Below are 18,497 nucleotides of genomic sequence, written 5' to 3' on the forward strand. Positions count from 1 at the left end.
CTTTCCATACTTGTAATTAGCCTTCTGAGAAATCCAGCTTTCAATATCCTTAACATAGTCACTTATTTGCTCAATCCCCTGTATGTGAGCATCTCCCATGTCTGCTACCATCTCGTTCTCCTTAAGGATGTCCTCCTCCTCTTCATGCTCAAGTTCTGACTCTCCACGCTGTGCCCCCATCCCGCCAGGTGGAGGCTCTCCTCACCACCATTGGGTTCTAACACCCCCTAGAAAATAGTTGCTTTATGGAACATTAGTGTTCTAACAAACACAACTGGGGAAACACTGATTTAGAGCAATCCTTTTGTATTATAGATAAGGGAACTGAGACCCAGGGGGGTTTTGTCAGATATGAAAGACACGACTGGTTAGTGAGACAGTTAGGATTAGAACCTCGGGCTCCTGCCTGCTAAAGAGACCAAAGCAGGATCCTGCCTCTTTCCTTGCGTATAACTTGAGTCCCTGAGAGATCATTTCATGCTCACCTTTTCCTGCTCATTGGAAGATGGAGCTGAAGAGTCTTCTTAATTTTACTTTGCAGGGACTAAAATTAAAATGATGCTTATTTTACTTCCTCTCAAATGACTCAAAAAAAAAAAATCCAAGAGTTGTCTGGCTCCAGGTATCTCTCATTAGGTGAAAATAACAGAAAAACCATATTACCCAACAGACTGAGCACACTTCAAGTAGAGAGGCTCCCTGCAGACGAAGGGGATGGTTTCAACTGCTAATCACGCACAAGTCCACTAATTTAACCCAACAGCATCATCTCCTGTTACGTCCTCTGGCCGAAGTCATGGTAATTTGCTATATTTGTAATGGGATTTTGATCTAGATGAAATGCAGTTCTATTTTTACAGTGTTATACCTTCTAAGAGAGAAGCCCTTTTCCTTCCGGTAATGCATCCATGAGCAAATCTGTCATCACAGATCATTACTCCAGACCTGTCCAAATAAGCGAATTTTTCCCTACCTTTTCCGCTCTACATCTTATTTCCAGGCAGAAGCAAACCAAAAGTAAGGCAGCAACAACTTCTTATATTCTCCGCAAATGACTCCGTTTATTTTTTTAAAAGATATCTTGCCTACCTGTAGAGAGACTTAACTTTGTGGGAGCACCTTGTATTGACATTTCAACATCTAAAATAATTCTGCCAGGCCTTTTGCAATCCCCTGAAACAATGGGTCACAATTTTTAATTAAGACAGGGATTTTATAAAGCTCCCATGATATAGGCATGATTGATCAAATCATTGACCATTGGTAATTAGCTCAATATGCAGCTCCTCTTCCCTCTCCTAAAGCTGGGGGGTAGGGTCGAAAATTCCAACCTTCTGATCACAGGGGGGATTCCTCTGGCAACAAGCCCTCATCCTTAAGCTCTCTAAGGGCCCAACCAAGAGTCACCTCATTAGCATAAATTCAAATATGAGTGAAAGAGGCTTATTATGAATAACAAAAGACACTTCCCTCACTCCTATCACTCAGGAAATTAAAAGGGTTTTAGAAGCTCTTGTGTCAGGAACCCAGGACAAAGACCAAATACTATAATAAAAGATGCTCCTGTCACCTACCACTCAGGAAATTACAAAGGTCTTAGGAATTGTGTACTAGGAACCAGAAGGAAGACATAAATACACATATTTCTTGTTACATCACAATGCCACAGCTCATTGCAGCATCACCTGTAACAACCCAGGTATCTATCAGTAAGGGACCGGTTGGGTCCACAGTGGAGTATTATACAACCATGAAAATGAATGATGAGGAACATCATTGTATATTTTGTAAAGTGATCTCCAGGATGTATTATTGAGTGAAAAAAAAAAAAAAAACAAGGTGCAGAAGATAGCATATAGACTCCTTTAATCTGAGAAATGAGGTGGGTTACATATGTGTATATATACATGTATATATATAGGATTATATTTTTTAAAAGGAAGGCTCAGCTAAAACTAATAAAAATCATCACCTATACGAGCTGCGAGGGAATTGAGAAGGGATGTGGTTAGAAGTTAGACCTCGCTAAATGTACCTGGCTTTATAGTTTTGACTTGGGAACTATGTAAATGATTTACATAACCATTTAAAAATTAAATCAAAATAAACATATATATTTTATATAGAAGCAATTCTTACACAGGGTTTTTAGCTATAAGGTTGCTTGTTGCCTGCACCAAATGACCCCAGGTTGCTTTGGGGTTTCTTGAACATCTTTTTTAAACATGTTATTTCTATTCTTTCACTTGCTGGTACTATCCCTCCCCTCTGTCCTCAGAGTGCCCTTCCCTCCCCATTCCTAATTTAACATATATGTTAACCACACGTTTAAACTTGTTAGAGTTAGAGAGAGAATGACCACACTTTCCCAGGACAATTACAGGTTATACCTATCGTCTTGTATTTATTAACAGCATTTTTTTATTCTCGAATGTATTCTGGGCTTTAATAATAAATTGCTTAATCAACCTAGTTATATGCCATAAAAGAGGATATCTCTAGAAAAGGGCCTGATTGGCTATACTTACCTGCCCTCCATTCAAGAGCTAAAGTGTAAGGCATTGTGGCTTTTCCTCAACATATATTGAGCATCTTTTAGGTGCCATGCACACTGCCAGTCCTTGCTCTCTCTCTTGGAGCTTATGGTATAATGAGGAGGTGACAGAACCATTAACAGATTATAAGGCAATGCCACGCACGTGTACGTGTAAAGATAGAAGCATGCACTTGGGTACCTTGGGCTACAGACCAAGGACCCTTAGTCTAGCATAGGGTTTGTCAACCTCAGCACCACTTGCAATAGGGGAGAACAAATCTGACCCCCTATTAGATGTGTCCCTTTAGCGCTAAGCCTCTGCTGTTTCTTGTGCTTAGTCATGCTGGTTTTGTAAGTAACATTGAGGTCCTACCGTACACTCATAAGACAAGGTCCCTGCTGTCAAAGGTTTCTTTCAAAAAATCTAACTCATAAAAAAAATCAGAATAAAAAATAGTAAAATTGAGTACTAAAGATATTTTCCAATCCCCTGTTTCCTATCATTAACGAGGCAACTGGTATTGAAAGAATCCTTGCCTCTTTGAAGATATTCAAATCTACTTGTAGTTTTAATGCTATGTTAATATGAATATAATTCCCAACCCTTCCTTTCTTACTCTTCTTTGAAGGTTTTCTAATAGTGAAACATTCATAAACGTATAGCTTAATGAATATCTACGTAACCAGCATTAAGTCAGGAAACACAATCTCCAAGCTTTGCCATCCCCAAACCCCGACCCTGCCTCCCAGAATGACCTCAATTCTAACTTTACAAGAAGTACTTTGATCTTTATTTCATAGTTTTCACTGCTAAGTATACATCCATAAACATAACAGTCTCATTTTGCCTTTTAAATATATTTATATAAAAAATCATATAATATTGTTTTGGGGTTTTTTTTTTCTTCTATTTTTAAGGTGGTCTGTGTCACTGTGTGTAGCTATGTTTCATTCTTTTTCACTATTGTATAAAGTGGTAGTACATGGGCACCACAACTTAATTAACTATTCTATTGATGGAGAGTTCAGTTCTTGCCAGTTTGGGTGCACGTAAGCACACACTTTGCGGGGTAAACACCTAAAAGGGATATTGCTAAATCGGAGTGTACACATTCTAGCTAGTGTCAAACCATTTTCCCAAGTAGCTGCACCACCTTCCACTCCCATGTGCAGTATATGAGGTCTTTTTGCCCTACATCCTCCCCAACCCAGGGCGTGTCAGATATTTTAATTCATGCGCATCTGGTGAGTATGGAGCGATATCGACGGTAGTCTTATCTTCTTCTGATTATTAACGAACTAAGCACCTTTTCAATCAACAACAGATAGCTATTTGCCATTGGATGTCTTCTGTGAAATTCCTATTCAAGTCATTTGCCCATTCTTTAACTGGACTCTTTGCCATCTTAATTTGGAGAAGCACTTCACGTATCCTAGCAGTATTTGTTGCAAATCTCTCTCCCACTCAGTGCCCTTTCCTTGCTTTTCAACTTTGGAAAGCCAGAGTGACCTGATACGAGCCTCATCGAGAGCTCCTGGAGTCCCAGAAGCTCTGCCCTTGACGTCATCAACACACCCCTTCCCCTCTTCTCCACCAGGACCCGGCAGGGCACCGTCACTAGGAGGCAGGGGCCCTGCCCCGCGCGGCCCCGCCCCGCGCGGCCCCGCCCACAGCCTTGCGGGGAGAGTGGGGCGGGGGCGGGCTCTGTTGGCCCCCGTCTCCAGGGCAGCGCTGGGCGACGCAGGGCGGGGACCTGGCGGCGGCCTGGCAGCCTGGCTGGTGGCGCGGAGGATGCAGGGCCGCCGGGGTCGCAGCAGCCAGGAGCGCTGGGCAGGTGACAGGCGGTTGCCTCCTGAACGGGGTGGGCGGTGCGCCCTGGGGGGAGGGAAACGGGAGGGGTAGGACTGGGGGTGGGGACACCAGGAACCTCCCGAGGAAACTGGATCAGGACCGGGAGAACTCAAAAGAGCCGGCGCTGAAGAGCATTTGGGACCAGGCAGGAAGGGTGGACTGTGGCCGAGGCAGGGACGAGGGCCCAGGGACCAGTGGCCGGGATCTGGAAAGGCCTTGGTGCCCAGACTCCCAGAGCAGCCCTAGCCTGCGTGATTAGACCTTTCCGGGGCACCAGACCCACCGGACCCGTCACTTCCTTGGCCTTAAAACGCCCCTGGGTGCCCAGTTCCACCGAGGAAAAGCAGCGGGAGAAAGTAAACCCAACGCCCCTTTGGGCAGCTTGGGGCCTGTTTCAAAATAGCGCAACTTTTTCTCTACCTCTATCTTGGTCGTTGAGCCCCTAAAGCTGGACTCGTTCTCACCTAAAGAAGGAAATTTGTTTCTCCATGGCTAGTTGGCTAGACCCAAGGTCTTGAAGGGACCCCTAGGGAATTAGCTGATTCTTAGTGTCACCGGCTATATCCCTGTCTTGTTTACTTTGGAGAGGTGTCAGCCCCTCTTCGTCAGAAATTTCAGTGAAAAACTTTGTGCCATTAGGAAGCCACATTCGTTACATTTAAAACTCCCACTTTCTAATTTATTTGAGCTGTCAGCTTTTCTTCTCTAATCCCATGATTTTGTAACTTCCCGCCTCCACAGAAGACCAGCCTTGATGGTAGCTGGCTTTGTTCTCCATAGTCTCCCAAATTTCATTAACAAAAGTTTTCTTCATTTTTAACTGATTATCTCCAAGAAACCCGAGTCCACGTCATTTAAAGAAAGAAGAGAAATTGAAGGGACCAAATTTCTTGAAGGAGTCATACCAAACTGAAATATAGTGATTATTTTAAGAGTTTCTTTGAGGTCCCAAGTACAGGGACTTGAACTCTCAAAGTAAAACTGGTATTTATTACTAGCTGTTTCAGTCAAAATATGTTAGTACATGATAGATTTGCCACTTTCTAAAAATATCCTAAAAGCAACAGTTAATCCACTTACCAAAATTAGAATTAATACGGTAGAATGAAATATGTGTTTTTAAAATAAGATAATTAATACAGCAAACCAGTCTGTACAGTTTGACAACAATAGGTTAGTCTACCAACAGGGTGGACTCTGAATTAAAAAGAAAATCACTAGGTATTTAACTATCATACGTATTTAAATATGAATGCTACCTTTGGTCTGTTTTGTTTGTTAAGCTTTCCTCCAAGGAGTTGATGATGTTCCTTGGAAACGTTAGCAACAAGGTCAACATTGTAAGGAATAGGAATAAGTTCGTGTTATTTAATTAGTTAGGATTTGCCAAAGAGCAAGAGCAAGCCACTAAAACAAATTTTACGGTAATCTCTGATGAGAAAGGTGGTTTCTGTTATCTGACCCACAGGAAAAAAAAAATGACATAAAGGCGGTGAGATAGAAGACAGAGTGAATAGAAATGCTAGGTAGAGATGAAAGGAAACACAACCCAAAAACATCATTTCCTTTCAATCCTATCTGAACTCAAAGCACCCTTTCTATAAACCATCTCGTGGGTCTTTGAGACAGAGAGGGCTCACTTGGAGTCACACTCTTAAGCCAGTTAGAAGGGACCTGAGCTGTCATCCAGGCCAATCTCTCATCCGCCCAACATTCCCCAGAACAGCATCCTTTCAGGTCGGTGGACACCCAGCCTCTGCTACGAATCACTCAATGGCACAATTCACAAGGCCACCCAATATTTTGTTGAACAGTTTTAATTGTTACTAAAGGACTTGTTTTTATACTGAGCTGAGGTTGATCTCCATGTAATGTTCACCTAAATTACATCTTCCCACCTAGCAGCAAGCTGGGTATCAAAAAGTCAGCCAATGCGGGTTTATGAACGAAACAGCTTCCGACTTTACATTTCTAACTGTGGAAAGCATCCTCTTCCTCTCCGCCCCAACCCTTTCCTTTCCAAAAGGTAGACCCTGAAGCTGTTTTACTTTGTCCATAAATACTACTGAACATGGCATATGTATATCAGGGCCCTGGGTATTTGATATAAGGCCACTGAAGTCTTGTCCATAATTAACCATTTGGCTTTGTCCAGGCTTACCCGTAACAAGCCCTTGGAAGCTAGAAAAAAAGAATTCAGCCATTTGATTTTCTCAATAAAGCTGCATTCGATTACTCAGACTGTTTATGAGCTCCACATCAGATGTGCTTCTGTAGAGGGAAAAACACAATAGTTTTCCCAGCAGACCTTTCTCATGCACACAAAAGGGTGTGTACAAAAGCCGGCAGATAATATAACGAGGTTCTCTTACGCCTTTAAATTTGTGATTAACATTGGAATTGAATAGATTTCGGTAGTCACAGAGTAACATAAATGTAATTTTTTTAGGCAAACGCTTTTGTGAACCACAACTTTAAATATTCAACCAGCTGCTGCCATCCACAAGAGTATCCCTGTCAATTTTTATATTTTTCCAACATGAGTCACAGAAAATTAATTCCCAAGCTCTCTATTCAATCTCCTGTTCATCACACCAACTTAAAGGCCCAGTCCACAGAGGCACCTTTTAAGAAAGAAGACTTACATTTGATTTCAAAAGACTCCTTGGAATCTGACGCAGAAAGCCTCACTCGGGAGATGAAGCCCCAGTCTGAACTTGAAGACCAGATCCAGGACGACCATATGGAGCCTGACAGCTTAGAGGAGGAGAGCTTGAGTGAGACAGAAGAGGAAGCAAGCAGAAGAGCAGCTCAGGTGGCCGGCAAGGAAAACCTCCACGCCCAGGACACGGGTGCAAGTGACAGGTAAGGAACTGGCTCGTGTAAGGAAACAGTGGGTTCTGAAATGCATCGTCGTATAATTACGGGCACTGTCGGAAGTGAAAGTAAGGACAGGCTCTTGGTTTGCTTTTTTTCTTTTTTTTTTTTAATTTTTTGTTTAAGTATAGTTGATTCACAGTGTTGTGTTAGTTTCTGGTGTACAACAAATTGATTTAGTTGTATATAAATTCTATTTCATTTTCTTTTCTATTATAGTTTACTACAGGATATTGAATATAATTCCCTATACAGTAGGAACTGTTTTATATATAGTAGTGTGTATCTGCTAAACCCAAACTCCTCATTTTTCCCTCCTCTACCCCGTTTCCCCGTTGGTAACTATTTTGTTTTTTATGTCTGTGAGTCTGTTTGTGTTTTGTAAATCAGTTGATTTGTATCATATGTTAGATTCCACATATAAGTGGTACCATATGATATTTGTCTTTCTCTGACTTACTTCACTCAGTATGATATCTCTAGGTCCATCCATGTTGCTGCAAATGGCATCATTCTTTTTATGGCTGAGTAGTATTCCATTGTACATATATATACCACAACTTCTTTATCCAGTCATCTGTAGCTGGACATTTAGGTTGCTTCCATGTCTTGGCTATTGTAAATAGTGCTGTTGTGAACACTGGGCACATGTATCTTTCAAATTAGAGCTTTCCTCTTTTATGGATATGTGCCCAGGAATGGGATTGCTGGATCATTTGGTTGCTCTATTTTTAATATCTTAAGGAACTTCCATACAGTTTTCCATAGTGGCCGTACCAATTTACATTCCCACTAACAGTGTAGGGGGACTTCCTTCTCTCCACACCCTTTCCAGCATCTGTTATTTGTAGACTTTATAATCATGGCCATTCTGACTGGTGTGAGGTGATACCTCATTGTAGTTTTGACTTGCACTTCTCTAATGTTGAGCATCTTTTCACATGCCTATTAGCCTTTTGTATGTCTTCTTTGCAGAAAGGTCTATTTATATCTTCTGCCCAGTTTTTGGCTGGGTTGTTTGGTTTTTTTCATTATTAGGTTGTATGAGCTGTTTGTATGTTTTGGAAATTAAGCCCTTGTCAGTTGCATCATTTGCAAATATTTTCTCCCATTCCATAGGCTGTCTTTTCATTTTGTTTATGGTTTCCTTTGCCATGCAAAAGCTTGTAAGTTTGATTAGGTCCCATTTGTTTATTTTTGCTGGTTTTATTTCTATTGCTTTCAGAGACTGACCTAAGAAAACATCACTATGATTTATGTCAGAAAGTGTTTTCCTATGTTTTCTTCTAGTTTTATGGTGTCTTGTCTTCTGTGTAAGTCTTTAAGCCATTTGGAGTTTATTTTTGTGTATGGTGTGAGGGTGTTTTCTAACTTCATTGATTTATATGCAGCTGAAGGTCAGGCCCTTGTCACAAGCACCTTGTAACATGTGTGAGACAGGTCTCCAAGCAGCTAAGGACAGCTTAGAGCCAGGACTTGTGTCACATTCATTTCTTTTTTATTGGAAAACACGCATAAGACGAGAACAGGTATTTATAAGGGCATTTGTATTTCTTACACTCCTTACTTCCTGTCCATATTCCAAGTGTCTCACTGCTCTGACCTCACCTGGGAGAAATCCCACACAGCCTGGTAAAGAAAAGTGCCAGGACTTGGAGTCAGGTGGTGTTGAGTTGATCCGGGCACTGCTGCTTTGGGGTATAATTTGGAGTAAGTCACCCTAGTCTTTTGCATCTCACTTTTCCCCACCTATCAAATGATCCGCACTGCCTCTCTCACGGGGTCGCTCTGACTGTCAGGAGAGCACCTTCTGGGGGTAGAGTCCACCTGAGCTAGTAGAGGTCTGCCTTCCCGGGTCTGTATAATCACATGAAGATTTCATTTCTAATGATCATGTTTATGGGGTGTTAGCTTTATGCTGTTAGCTACCGGGACATCTAAGAGGATGTAAACGAGTGCAGTGTTACTCAGTTTTCATGAAAATATAAATGATAGAGTGTAGAAGTTAAAAGCTATTGATTAGAAAGGGGTCTTAGGGTGGTGGTGAAGTTCATGGAGTCTGAAGCAGTGGCTTCAAATTCTGCCACTTACTGGCTATGTGACCTTGGCCACGCCCATTCAGACACTCTGTGCCTCAGTCCTTCATCAGTAAAATGGGGTAACAATAATAGTTACCTCACAGGGCTATCGTGAGGCTTTAGCTTGTGTGTGTGTATGAAGTGCTTAGAACAGCGGTTCTCCATAAGTTATATATGTGTTAGGTTTTTTTTATTTAGAGTTAAAATAAATTGAGGAAGGTTAAGATAGGCCTAGAACTTGGGCAGGCAGGGTTTCGGAGACTAGGTAAGATTTGGGGAAAAATAAGCATAGAATTTGAGTGAGTGTGTGTGGTGCGTTTAGGAGCCCAGCTTGACGGCAGGGGATTCGCTGAGTGTAGGCAGAGTAGACCGAGGAGGGCCTGCTGATAGGGGCCGTCGTGAGCGCAGCCAGCCCGCCCCACAGGTCGGACACTGAACACAGAGCTCAGATGACTCGTCCCAAGGAGACTGTCCCAGCGAGGGCTCGTGTGGGAGCCAGCACGAGAGCCCAGCCCCGAGTCTTTCCCTTCCTTTCTTCTTTCCCCCTTTCACTGGAAATATCAAGTTGAATCCAGCTCCTTTGCTTCTCAGGGGCTCTCACAGGACAGCACAAGTGATAACTGCTCTAACTGAGGCGCAGCCGTAGGGCTGGGGCCGGGAGAGGGGCTGAGGAGGCTTTCGCCAACCAGCCCCGCCCCGACTGGGCTGGGCTGGGTACACTCCAGGGGAGAAAATGCAGGCTCTCGGGGAGGGCAGCGAGCTGAAGCAGTGTTCAAGGACGATTATTCTGCAAACCGGTGCATTTTAAATTAGAGGGTAAAAACACAATGGACAAAGAGACTACCATATGGTAATAATTACAACCATGACATCTCTTTAAAGGCCACCTGTAATCCCACTGCGTTCTTCCTTGTAGCCCTGCAATTACAAAAGTGCCACTGTTCCCATTTTACAGATCAGGAAAATGAAGCTGGCAGAGATGAAGTCAGCTGTCTAACATCACAGTGCTTTGTTACTGAGGTCAGGTTTTTTAATTAAGAAAAAAATTCTAGCCTACATTAAAGTAGAGAGAAAAATACCATCTAACCCCTAGTGCCATATTTGTGTAAGATACTTTTTTAAAAACATAATATGTTACAGATCGTTTCCTTGTTCCCCTTCTAAAATCCGTTCCCCTACCTTCCTTCCCAGAGATAACCAACTCTTATATGAGTGTATATCTTTCATAGCAATAATTTATTCATCTCCTTCATAGGTAACTTATCATTAGTGGAGAGATAGATAGATAAATAGATAGATAGATAGATAGATAGATAGATAGATAGATAGATAGATAGATATGGAGAATTAACAGGGCTTGGTGACAGTGTAGAACTGGGCTTTGAAGGAACAGGAGAAGGTAAAGATTAAGGGTCTACCAGCAATAGCAGGTACAGAATGCCTGTCATGAGCCCATCCCTGTGCCAGACACTTTGAGATGATATCCATGTATCATCTCATTTCATCCCTATGGCAGCCCCAAGAGGCAGACGCTATAATGATCCCATCTTAAAGATTGCAAGTGAGGCTTAAGGAAACCAGTTATAACCATTTATTCTACCAGCTGAGTGGTGGAACAGAAAACTCAGTCAGTCTGACTACACTTTAAATCATTTTTTTATTGCAGCTCATAGTCATAGTCTCCTAGGTAATAAATGGTTGTTTTATTTACAGAAACACCTTTTGCGGTGCATAGGTATTCTTGTCTGTATTTTACCGACGAAGAAACCCAGGCAAGGATCCATTAAGAGACTTCATTTCCCCAATGTTGAGTTTTTCCACTTTGAGTCGATACCCAGAGACCTGGCTTTACCCTTGCTCTTTACCCGAGGACAATGCAAATACCACTCAACATAGGTCGAAATAAAGAGTCTTACAAAATCAAAAGTATGGTCAGGGTCTTGGTCCTCTGATTCAGAGATCCTTAAATAATGCTATTTTCCTTAGACTGATTTTGCCTTGGACATCCTTAAGGATAGACTGTAATCCCCAGAGATGGAGCGGGGTGTAGCCCTCGTTACTGTTCGGCTGTGCAGTGCTTCATACATTGAACAGTTGGAGGACCAGTCTCTCCACTGCAAAGGAAAGCGAAACTGAAGCATTTAGCCAAATAATGCCTCAAAAATACCGTTCAGGTGAGTGTTTAGTTAGTGGCCCCTTTCTCTGCCTCACTTTAGTCCAGGAAACCTTTCCTAGGTGTATTATTGCTTGGATCTGAGTACTTCATGAGCCATGAAATAGACAAATTCGTCTCAGGCTCTCAGGATGAACTTCAAGTAGGCGTTCATGTATGTCACAGATGGCATTCTGGGAACTGTAGTTCAAAATAATTAGTCAAAGCCTTGCCTTTAAAACCAAGGAAAATCTCTTTCTTCTTGCTTTTATAAGCAACAATTTTAAAAGCTGCCTGACAAATCACTTGAGCCCTACTCTTGTGTTTTGATGTTACTAGAACGGTCTCAAAGCAATTACTCCCTTGTACCTCACCAAAGTCAAGCCACAGTTCAATGCATATGGATTAAAGAAAACCTTTTACTTAATGGAAATTGGAGGAGCATTGACCGCAGTGAATGAATCAAGAGTGGAGAGAGGATCTTCACGTGATAATCCTTAAACCCCACTCCAGAACTAGCCTTATGACACTCGGCGCTCGGGAAGAAAGAGATCAATGCAATTGCTAGAGCATTAGGAATAACCTCTTCAGTGCGGAGGCCTTCAGAAACCTTATATGTTAAAAAAAAAAAAAAAAAAATCAGAGAGCCGCAGTAGAGTAACTAGTATATGTGCTTAATAAGGTCTTATTTACAGAAATACTTCAATATAATTAGCTACCATTTGCAGGACTATTTGCTTGATATATACTATCATATATACTTTCTCATTTATTCTTACAAGAGCCTCTTAGAAGGGCATTATCCCCATTTTGCAGATAAGGAACCGAGGTTCTGAAAGTTGTGTAGGTGTACATAGCTAAGTGGCTGGCGGAGCCAGAAACTGAACTGAATGCACTGTCTCCTAACTCCAAAGCCTGAGCCTCTAATTACAAGTATCTAGATAGGTGATGGAGGGCTGCTCTGATAAAGGATTCAGTTCTGCCCTCCAGCAAAAATTAAAGCTAAATAATTTCAATATGGACTAAACTGAGGTCAGAGTAAATATGCATGTAAAATTATACATTTTAGTAAAGCGATACAAGTTTCTAAAGGGTCCTGTGCCCTCAGAACAAACAGTTAATTGTATTTTACTTTGGGCAGCAGGGTCATTAGTAGCCTGTATCTCTCAGCACCTCTCTGGGGAAATGAAATGTTTTCGTTTCTCGAGATCAGTCAACGTCCTCCTCTCTCACCACCAGGGAACCACAGCCTTCACAAAAGATCCCTCATTCTGTCTAATAAACCACCTTGTGCCAGAAATTACTGGGTGGGAGATAAGCCCAGGAAGAAATTCTTAGTTAAACTGAAAATTCAGAATTGTCTGAACTTAAGAAAGGGACTCAGTAATAATAATCTGCATTTTTACTGTATTGTACTGGTATGTAATTTTCCCCCTCAAATACTTTCATATATAGTTGAGCCTTGGACAAACGAATTTGAACTGAATGAGTCCACTTATACGAGGATTTTTTTCAGTAAGTAGTACGACAGCAGTACAAAATCCGTGATGGGTTGAATTATCAGATGTGGAACCATGGATACAGAGGGCCGGCTATGGGACTTGAGCATCCCTGGAATGTTGTACCCCGGCATGTCCTGGAACCGGTCCCTCAGGGATACCAAAGGATGACTGCATGTTTCTGATTAGTTTTTTATTTTATTTTATTTTGGCGGAGGAGGGAGGTAATTAGATTGATTGATTGGTTGATTGATTGACTGATTTTAGAGGAGGTACTGGGAATTGAACCCAGGACCTCAGGCATGCTAAGCATGTGCTCTACCACTTGAGCTATACCCTCCCCTTGCATGTTTCTGATTAGTAATACAAGAGTTGAGTGAAGTATTGAATGGTGATTTCTAGAACTGAAATAGCAGTATCAGATCAGCAAAATGGAAAGTGGGTAAAGAGACTTAGTAAAACCCAAAACTCGGTCTTCTAATTTCCCCCTCAAATTTCCCAGACTGTTATGTAGAACACATCAGGTATATTTAAGCTGAGGAGAGACTGCTTCCTCTCTTCAAGTGTTGTAGAAAAAAAAATTCTTTTTGCACCGGATGGAAGGGGAAAGATGACACCTGAGGCTAGGTCTAGTATTCTAGGATTATTAAGAACATTCGGAGAGCCTCCAGGAGTCAACCTTCATTCCTCTTGGTCTCTAGCAACATTCAACCATGTTGGTTTCTCCTGCTTTGATTAGGCAGATTTTCACTTTAAGGCCACAGGCTGGCCAACCTTGTTCAAATACATCATACTGTATACCCGATCCGAGCGGTTTCACACAGTACTGTGGCACAGCTACCAGCATCGTGGTTATTTATTTCTGATCACGTGGGTAGAGTTATATCAGAGAAGTGGCTTGTTGTCGAAGGTCTGAGTCATTTCTGTTTTACGTGCACTGGCTCAGAAACTACGCTGCAGTCAAACCCTGGAGGGCTCCTCCGAGCAGGCACGGTGCCATCGAAACAGACGAGCAGTCGGAGGAGGAAGTAAGGCGTGTGCGTGGGCATGAATCGTGTCTATTACAGGCAGAGTCCCCGCCAGAAATGCTAAAGCCCCCGTGACTCCCGGGATTTTATTGCCCTCAGAAATGACCACCAGTTCCTTTCCAGCTCATTTCCAAATGGGGGATGCATGACTGTTAAAATAAGTAAACAGAGAGCGCGTTTGAAACCTCAGAAAGTGTAATTTAAATTTGTATTGCCTGCAACCCTGTGAGTTTATAGAGAGGATTAGGGAGAGTGGAGCCAAGTGACTAAAGGGATAGTTTCATTCACGACCTTCACTGTAACCGTTTGTTCCTACTCCCTGGCAAATTAAGAAGCACAGAAATCTTCGGTCCCTGTAATTTTTTAATGGACTGAATTTAAAATAAATGCTTTTCCGAGCACTTAGATACATTGCTGATTTTCGCATGATAGGCCCAATTCAATTTTTTAAAAAAATGGATTCCGTTAGGGTTCTTAGAGGTCAGCCTGTTCCTTATTGCACGAAGGAGAAACCTGAGGCTGAGAGGGGATGAGAAACTCACCCAAGTTCACACAACTGGTCAGCGGCAAAATCTGGACCAGGACCCAGGTGTCAAGACCCTTCCACTGCTTTCCTATGATGTCCCAGCTGCCTTGCTATTCCAATATTGTTAATATCCGGCATTTAAAAATACAAGTAACTCTATCTGAAGAACGTGTAAGCACCTGGGAATGTTATAAATCCGGGTACCTTCCTTTTAGCCGTTGTTTCTAGAGAATGAAAAGAACATCCAAGCCTCCCATGGAAAACGTCGGGCACGAGCATGGTGACTGTAAACGCTCATCAAATGAGAGGAGTTATGTTTCTAAATGCGTACTATGTGATGTAGCCTTTCACTTGTGAAGATGCAGCCTTTGTTCCACATAAAATAATCCTACTAGAATTTTACACCGCAATTACTAACACACCCTCTTAGGACTACTTTCACTTAATTCACAGATTGTCCTTGAATCAAAACTGGTACTAGTAAGAACTTGGGGCAAATATCTGGTTATTTTGCAGCCATAAATCTGTTGTCCAAAAAAAAAAAAAAAGAAGGGACTTTGGTTGGAATTATCTAAACTATATAATTGCAGTAAATAAAATTCACCAGATAACAATCAAGGACGTTTTGCAGATAGTCTTTGGCCTTCAGTTCATTAAACTACCTTTCTTCCATTAAAATGTTTAATTTTTTTTAGCAGAATAAGTGCCTGCATTAAGTGAAATTTTCTGAGTCGTAAATAACCTCTCCAAAGCATTTCTGTGTAATCATGGAACCATTTTATTTCAGACTTGCAAAAGTGATTTTTTAATCCTTTGGATTTATTTCATTTTATTTACTTAAAAGCCGTCGATAAAAAGAGTAAGATGAGCATAGAATTCAGAAATGCTTGGAAACAACTGTCAGTTTTGTGGCTCCTTAAAGAAGCATTAAAAACTTCACACTTAAACAGAAATTGAATTTGCTGTTCGTATGCATAAAAGATTTAATGGCATATAAATTGGGAATAATTGTTCTGTTTAAAAGGATTAAATTAAACCTAAATCAATAATAACATGTGCAGTTTCAATTTAACTGCCTACTTAAAATAAAGTGGAAAATAAATAACTGCTAAATGATTAATAGCAATGCTTTTATTCACCTCCTCAACAGGCAAAATGGCCAGTTATTGAATATTTTATTATGAGTGCAAAGGATGTTAATTGTACTAGGAAACATGCTCTAATTTTAGTGATTTTTTTGATTGAATACTAAACTGAATATGAGGCTCTCTGTTAAATGGAGATTTGATTTTATTTTGTTTGAAGTTGTCACAGTCAGTATTCAAATATGGTCCATTAGGGCCAGCAAATACAATGGCGATTGCCTCCGAGACCACCCTCCCCTTCCGCCCTGCATCCATCCCTAACCTGGGCATCTGAAGGGGAGACCTGGCAGCTGTTGTCTGAACGGCAACAAAAGAGTCGTGTACTCGCAGTCGGGGCAACCTTTCTGTCAAATGGGGAGGAAGCGAGGTGCGTGTTTCGTGTGCAGATGATCAGGGATGAAGGAGCACTTCATCCTCGGTGCGTTGACCTGGACCGCGCGACACAACTGAGCCGCTCAGCACCCAAGCTCAGTACAATGGGGCGCTTTAGTGTCATGTTCTGTTTCAACCATTAGATTTGTTTCTCTGAAGCAGTACAGCTCTCCATGCTCATGATTTTGCAGAACATAACCTCCCATTTGTCTCAACATATGGTTTCCAACTAGAAAGGGGAGCAGGGGGGTGCTTTAAGACAGTCATTGCAGGTGTACACGGCACAGTGTAATTAAAGTTCTTTCTAGAGCCGCACCTTCGGATTCTAATCTTGTATGTGTACACTATTACACTATCTCTTCAAACAATTGGTTCAAAAAAAATCTATCTCAGCCAAAGCAACTCATTCTGTCCCATTTGTTTCAAAACTGTGTGTATCTTCTAGATTCCACTTAAAACGTCAGTCTTTTCCAGGGCATGTGATGTTGGTTCTGTGGGCATCGAAGAGTAGACATTTGCTGAGGCTAGAAATTACAGCTCTTTCTGAAGGTCTAAAGTCATTTAATTCTCCCAGTTTCATCTTCCTCATCATTTTTTGGCAGTTCTTAAAATATCTCATCATGTGGAAACGCTGACATTTCTTAATCCCATTTCCTAAATTAGAGTTCAAACAGATTCTCCATGCTGCCTAGGTCATGGTAAAAAATTGGATTTTGAAAGATCAGTGTTCATTCTTTGAGGCCACTAAGGTGCCACTTAGTGTATCACAAGACAGCTTTGCGTCCTAAATAACTTACGCCCTAGGGAGAGCGGCATCCCTTGAGATCCACCAGCAGGAAGCCCCGTACACACCAGCGCTGTGTCGTGGCAACAGAATGCAACAGCAAGCAAAGGCCAGCGACGGGGCTCGTTGGCACACGCTTTCATATAGCTGGCCCTTGCTAGAACCTTCCTTAGTCTGCTCCAAGAACATAGCTCTAAGCATACATATGTATATAAATTTGCTTAATACTCCAACAACACTATGAGGTGGGTACTATTATTTTTTTTAGGTAGGTACTATTATTATCCCCATTTTATTGATGAATCTGAGACACAGAGAAGTACATACAGTAACTTGCCCGCACTCACACAGTAACTGGTGGCACCAGGAATTCAGTGCGGGCAGTCTGATTCCATGACCCTTGTCCTTAAACTTTTTGCTGTACCATTTCTCAGAACCAAAACACTCCATACCGCTTATTCCATGTGACTGAGGGGAGCCTGTGGCCGTGGCTATAGACGTTACACCATCATCAGGTGATGCTAGTTAAGCTGGATGACCAGCCTGAGTGCCAGTTTTCTTAGTTACCACTGCAGAGATATGAGTAAGGGAATCCTTCTCCTTCCATCATCCAGGACAACCTGTTTGTTAAAAATAGTGGGCATTCCTCGCTTACTGACTCTTCCGTGAGTTCATCACAGGAGCAGAGGACAAGAGAGATGGAATGGACTTTGAGATAATCATCCAGCAACTGGATCTGGAAATAAGAGTTTAACATATTTTCATTGCTAAACAAGGCCTGTCCTATTTTAAATAAGAGTATATTTCTTGCCACATCTAGTTTATTACTTGATTGTGGCCGTTTGTGCATAAGATCCATCCACCTGTCTGCCTCACTAGCTGGCCAGATCCATCTGCCTGCTTCTGTTTAGTTCCTCTACCTGGGACCTGGGGAGCCACGTGTTACACGTTTGTTGACTGGCTGCCCGACTGACCGACCGACCAGTTCACTAACTCCCACAAGGTAGGTCCTGCAGCAAGCGCTTGCTTCACTCCGTCCCGTGGGACTGGCTGTGTGATACAGGGCGAGTCACCGGACAGGAGCCAGGCCCGGGGCAAACTGGGTCTATGTCCTGGCTCCACCACTTGCTGTTCTGTGACCTTGGAAGAGTTACATAAGCTCTCCAAGCCTCAGTTTCCTCCTCTATTAAATGGGGATAATAGCAGCACTGCCCCATAGTGTTATTCTACGAGAAAAACTGGAGATGCACTGTGAGCATTCCCTAGATGCGCACGCAATAACAGGTGCCTTCTTCCCAAAGCTGCCACCCTACAACACAGCCCAGAAAAGTAGCAGGACAGCAGGCCCCCACGTGACACGTCACTTTTAAAGGTTGCCAACCCTCCTGCTTTAGATAGATGAGAGAAAACCATATAGCTTCATAGATAATCCATTCCGAAAACTCATCACCTTGTCATCCAAAAGTATTTGTGTCTTACTATCTTTGTGCTCTGATTAAATGATTTTTGCTGAATTAAATCCAAACTCTCGAGTTAAGGTAGTTAAGCCAAACCCTTTGAAGAGTTTACAAAGCCCTTTCAGGTCTCACCTCTGCTTAACCCTGAGCTCTCCTCCTCAGCCTTCCCTCCTCCCACCCTCTATTTTATC

At 42.1% G+C, this 18,497-nt stretch overlaps 2 protein-coding genes across 4 annotated transcripts in view; one reads left to right on the top strand and one right to left on the bottom strand.

Moving 5' to 3' along the window:
* LOC105078643 (brain-specific homeobox protein homolog) overlaps positions 1 to 18,497 on the bottom strand; it is a 136,875-nt gene that overhangs the window by 65,165 nt on the left and 53,213 nt on the right. The window lies entirely within an intron of this gene.
* JHY (junctional cadherin complex regulator) overlaps positions 1,366 to 18,497 on the top strand; it is a 53,775-nt gene continuing 36,643 nt past the window's right edge. For 2 of the 3 annotated variants that reach the window (XM_074357094.1, XM_074357095.1), the window contains exons 1-2: positions 1,366 to 4,371; positions 6,838 to 7,253. In XM_074357094.1, coding sequence (XP_074213195.1) covers positions 6,928 to 7,253 — 326 coding nt within the window. In that variant the 5' untranslated portion in view covers positions 1,366 to 4,371; positions 6,838 to 6,927. The remainder of the gene's footprint in view (positions 4,372 to 6,837; positions 7,254 to 18,497) is intronic. The other variant, XM_074357093.1, reaches the window with a different exon arrangement.

The sequence above is a fragment of the Camelus bactrianus genome, chromosome 33 (genome assembly GCF_048773025.1).
Source record: "Camelus bactrianus isolate YW-2024 breed Bactrian camel chromosome 33, ASM4877302v1, whole genome shotgun sequence".
In the NCBI taxonomy this organism is placed as follows: domain Eukaryota; kingdom Metazoa; phylum Chordata; class Mammalia; order Artiodactyla; family Camelidae; genus Camelus; species Camelus bactrianus.